General features: G+C 36.3%; 1 protein-coding gene across 1 annotated transcript; it reads left to right on the forward strand.

Annotated features, from left to right (window-relative positions):
• Positions 1-1488: 1488 nt before the first annotated feature.
• On the forward strand, positions 1489-3348 carry LOC145610853 (tetrahydroanabasine acetyltransferase-like). Its single transcript, XM_081666128.1, has 2 exons — positions 1489-2288; positions 2808-3348. Exons 1-2 carry the CDS (start codon positions 1489-1491, stop codon positions 3346-3348), a joined length of 1341 nt encoding a protein of 446 aa, XP_081522254.1.
• Positions 3349-5070: the final 1722 nt, after the last annotated feature.

Below are 5070 nucleotides of genomic sequence, written 5' to 3' on the forward strand. Positions count from 1 at the left end.
ATTACCATCTACAGCTGTTGCTATTTTAGCAATTACTGCATATAGTTTTTTTTTAATTTAATTTTACCACCTACTATTTTTTAAAACATTAAAACTTCCCATCTACTTGACTCTCAACTCACATGTAGCGTTCTCTCCCCTTCTTTCTTTCTCACCCGATTTCTCATTCCCTTGTATTAAATACTTCTCAAAATTGGAAAAAAACTTCAATTTGTGGAATAATTAACATAAATATGTAATTTAATTTGAAGTTTTCCCCCAATTTTAAAAGGAGTACAATATACAGGAATGAGAAATTAAGATAGAACAAAAGAAAAGGAGGAAAATAAGGTGAGAAAGTAGTTAATGGGCCCACATGACATCACATTTGAGTTGAGAGCCAAGTAGATGGGAAGTTTGATGTTTTAAAAAATAGTAGATAGTAAAATTAAAAAAAAATTAAAAAAAAAAAAAACAAACTATTGGTGGTAATTGCTAAAAACAACAACAATTGTAGGTGGTAATTGTCAAAAAATCCATATAAAAAGTTCAAAACATATGTAGGAGTTTCATTTAGTTTACTAGCTAGCTGGGAGTTTCATTTAATTTACTTTAGCTTTGTGTTTAAAATTAAAGTCTCCTATTTATTTGTTGTTTGATACACAAGATGTGACAAAACTTCTTATTACATAATTGGATACATCAAGAGGTTCATACTCAATTTTATTTTTTTACTCATTTGTCCTATTTTTTAGTCCTACATATATACAGTTTAATGAGCAAATATTATAACCTATCAAAGCCGATTGTAGTGAGTTATGTTGGGTCACATATATAGCTTAGAAATGTCTTAACTCGTTAAACCAACAAGAGTTGGCTCAAGTGGTAAGTAGTTTGATGTCGTTTAAGGGAGGTTTCGAGTTTGAGCCTCATCGAATGCAAAATCTAGCTCTTGTTGGGAGACTCACCCACTACACTAAAAGGCCAAGATGTACAACCTGGGTCGGATTTGATCGGATGTAGTCGGAGCTAAGCTATGGTGTACCGGGTGGAGCTAACTCAAATGTCTTAACTCGTTGCTTGCAAAGGCTTTAACATAATTAAATTGTTTGTTCAAAATTAAAAGTAGGAAAATGCTATATATAGCCCTTAGGGATACATGTAAGCATTAAATTTACACTAGAAAACCGTAAAAAGTTAGGAAATCATGAAAATATAAATACTAATCACAATGATTTACGCGTGCTTTTGTCATACAATTTTCTAAAGTGTATTTAATGCTTATATATAGCCCTTAGGGCTACATATAACATTACCTTAAAAGTATTAAGCATCAATGGACCAATAATACTACTATTCTAAATCATCGGTGCCAATACAATTATTTGTTGACAAGGCATACTCCACCAACCGGTACCCAATCTGCCTATATTAGAGTATGTATTACACCATGACACCACACAAGTTACACAAACCATCAATAAGCTAATTAACAAAACCATCAAACCAATGGAAGTCATTATCCAAGAAACTACAACAATTCACCCTTCCAACCCTCCCTTCGACCACCCCCATACCCTCCCCCTCTCCTACCTCGACACCGACCTCAACCTCAATGTCACCTTTCGCTATTTCCGTGTCTACGCCAACCAATCTCAACACCAACCCGACCCATTTAATGTTATCACTACCGTCATAGGGACCGCCCTCGGTCCCTACTACCCTCTCACTGGTTACCTCCAACGTACCCTTGGTGGCCGGTTCGAGTTACATTGTACCCCAGGAAAGGGCCTTCCCATTATAAGGGCCTCCATGGACTGCTCCTTGGAATCCCTTAACTACATAGATGACCCGGGTGACACCCTTGCCGAGTCACTAGCCCCGAACCCGGGTGCTATAGAAGCAATGGAACATCCGATGATATTACAACTTACTTTGTTCAAGTGTGGTGGGTATGTTCTTGGGTCAGCCGTTCATAACATGTTATGTGATGGGTTAGGTGCATCCGAGTTTTTTAATGGGGTGGCTGAGTTGGCTAGAGGAGCGACTCGGCTATCGGTTGAACCGGTTTGGGATCGAGCTACTTTGCTTGGTCCAAGAGAACCTCCCCGAGTAGAGGTTCCGTTCGATGAGTTCTTGAGTTTGGATAAGGAGTTTTCGCCTTATTTGCAAAATGTTGGACCGACTATAAGGGTATGTGTCCCGGTGTTAGAGAAATGTTTGGACCGGTTTAAGGAGTACTTATTTGAACGGTCCGGTTCGCGGTTTACCACGTTTGAAGCCTTGGGTGCTTTCATATGGCGAGCAAGGTTTGTATTGGCATTGCTAGTGCCTAGTGGTATACATAGTACTTTGTTTTTTTTTTAATTGCAACATTTCAATATTGTACACTATTTGCACACACTCAATTCTAATTACTATCGTATTACATGATTTATATTTAAGGATAATCATATTTAATGCTGTTAGGTCTTTCTCATTGTCAACTTTATTAAAAATTTAACATTTATTTTTTTGATTTATCAACTTTTTGGTTTTATTGTATAGTTTTTATTCTTATTTTATAGTTTCTCAAAAATTGGAGATGAATTGCAACTATTCACAAAATTTGAGGAATCTATTTATGCACAATAATACAAAAAGATGCTCATCACATCATTAAACTTCTATTGACTTTTACTTGACTTTAGCCATACAATGTTACACTATTGTCTTTATCTTCTAATTATTCCAGTCTTCCAGACTAGATACTTATCTATCAATAATTCAACAACTAATTATTCCTTTTTTTTAAGGAACTAATTATTCTTCTTTGTATAACAAAACAGGGTAAAAGCATCAAATATACAAAATGACACAAGAGTCAAGTTTGCATACTTAATGAGCATAAGAAAGCTACTAAATCCACCACTACCTAAGGGATATTGGGGCAATGGCTGCATGCAAATGTACGTTCAACTCACTGCCGGAGAACTAACCCATCAACCCATTTGGGAGACTGCAACCTTGATTAAAAATAGCAAGTACAACGCAACCGACGAATACGTAAGATCGTATATCGATTTCCAGAAGGATAACTACGACAAGGGAATAACGGCGGGGAAGGAGGTGAGTGGGTTCACTGACTGGAGGCACATTGGTCATTCAACGGTTGATTTCGGATCGGGTGGTCCGGTTACCGTGTACCCTCTTTCCAAGAAATTTTTGGGGAGTATTGAGCCATGTTATTACTTACCTTATTCTTCTAATGATAAAGGGAAGAAAAATGGTGACGGGTTTAAGGTTTTGGTGTGCTTGAGAGAGTTTGCTAAGGATGAGTTTATGGTTGAAATGGATACGTTTAGTAGATTGGAGTTTGAGTTGTGCTAATTGCTAAACTATTGTATTGGAGTTTATGGCTATGTGATCTGCTCATATATATCTATATGGACTATATCCATATTTGACATTCCGTTCTAAATAAATTTATTGTTTAATTAAACACATGCATGTATGGTTTTGCATGTTTTCTGCAAGTCATTAGGATTTTCCTCCTCTACATCTTAGGTTCACTTATTTCAATTCTAATATTTTTTAATATGGTAGATATACATGGACTTTGAAATTCAAATAAAATAGGGCTAATGATGAGTAATATTTGAGGAAGTTCCAGTTTATTAATTTGATAAACAAAATTTGTTTATCAAATGGCAAAACGGTAAATAAAACAACATAAATGCACAGTCATCATGGCATTTTCGTAAATATATCGACAACCGTGGGACCCATATTTAATAAAAAGTTGTTGATTTATTTACAATTGTGCCATTTGATAAACAAATTTTGTTTATCAAATTGATAAACTTGAATTTTCCCGTAATATTTGATAGGTTAATTGGGTGTGTCATGGTTCGAGTTTGAGGTGGATCCATGAAATTGAGAGAGTAGAGATAATAATAATAAAAATAAAGGTTATTATCAGTGGGGTGAGCATGGGACGGGCCGGTACCCCGTACCGTTACTACTAACGGTTCGGGTATCCGATAACCAAAATCACTAAAAGTGATATCCATAACCGGAACCGATAAGTTCGGGTATCCGGATTTTCTGATCGGTTATCGGGTATCCAATAAGATATCCAATAATGATAATTAAACTTACTGATGTAGTGATTATGATATAATTTGCAACTAATTAACAACAATACCATATGATCTTGACCAAATTATTAATAATATTATTAATTATTGATATTATAAAGTGATTATGAAGTAAAGTAAAAGTTTAGATTTATATTAATAGATTTAAGTAGGGGAAAAAAGCAAAAAACAAAATGCTTATCGGATCAGGTAACTGTTAATTTTAAAATGATACCCATAATCATACCCGATAACAAATTATCGGAACGGGTAATCGAACCGTTATGGTTATCGGATCGGGTACCCTAATTTTTGAAAAGGTTACGGATCGGTTTTTCGGGTTTTCAGTTTTTCGGATAGTTTTGCTCAACCTTAATTATTATTTATCACATGAATTTTATAGGCAGAATGTTTTTTGAAGGAATGAATCCTGTAATAGTGTCTAGACCATCCGCACAGTTAAGTATGCAAGAACGCACACATGACTAACAATGGATAACAAGCACACACAAGCACAAGTCACGTTTTATCAAACGTCTGACTATAGGCCTACAACCCATTCACTTGGGCGAAACTACCGGCCACTACACCAACTATATATATAGTAATTGCCCACTACTTCACCATACCTCCCTTGAGTGTATCTAGCCTTTTCCACACACATAGGGTGCTCCCACGTTCAGCACTCCTCGAGTAACTGTCGCTCAATTGCAGCGCCTTGCAAATCAGTGGTGCTAGTAAGGCTTCCTACCACCCACTATCTAGCACACGCCCAGTAACCTTGCAGGCACATCTACTTTCTAGGAGCCAATTGACCCGTGATCAACTAATCGTCGATCATCCCACTCAGACCTACGCTCCTATGTATTTTGTAGGAGCCAGGCTTAACCAAATGACACCTCAGCATAACTTTCTCATACTCTCACCATCCTATTACTCAGCACTCCTAGAATCAAAGCAATAGTGTCCACAA

Source organism: Chenopodium album, chromosome 24 (genome assembly GCF_948465745.1).
Source record: "Chenopodium album chromosome 24, dcCheAlbu1.1, whole genome shotgun sequence".
Taxonomy (NCBI): Eukaryota; Viridiplantae; Streptophyta; class Magnoliopsida; order Caryophyllales; family Amaranthaceae; genus Chenopodium; species Chenopodium album.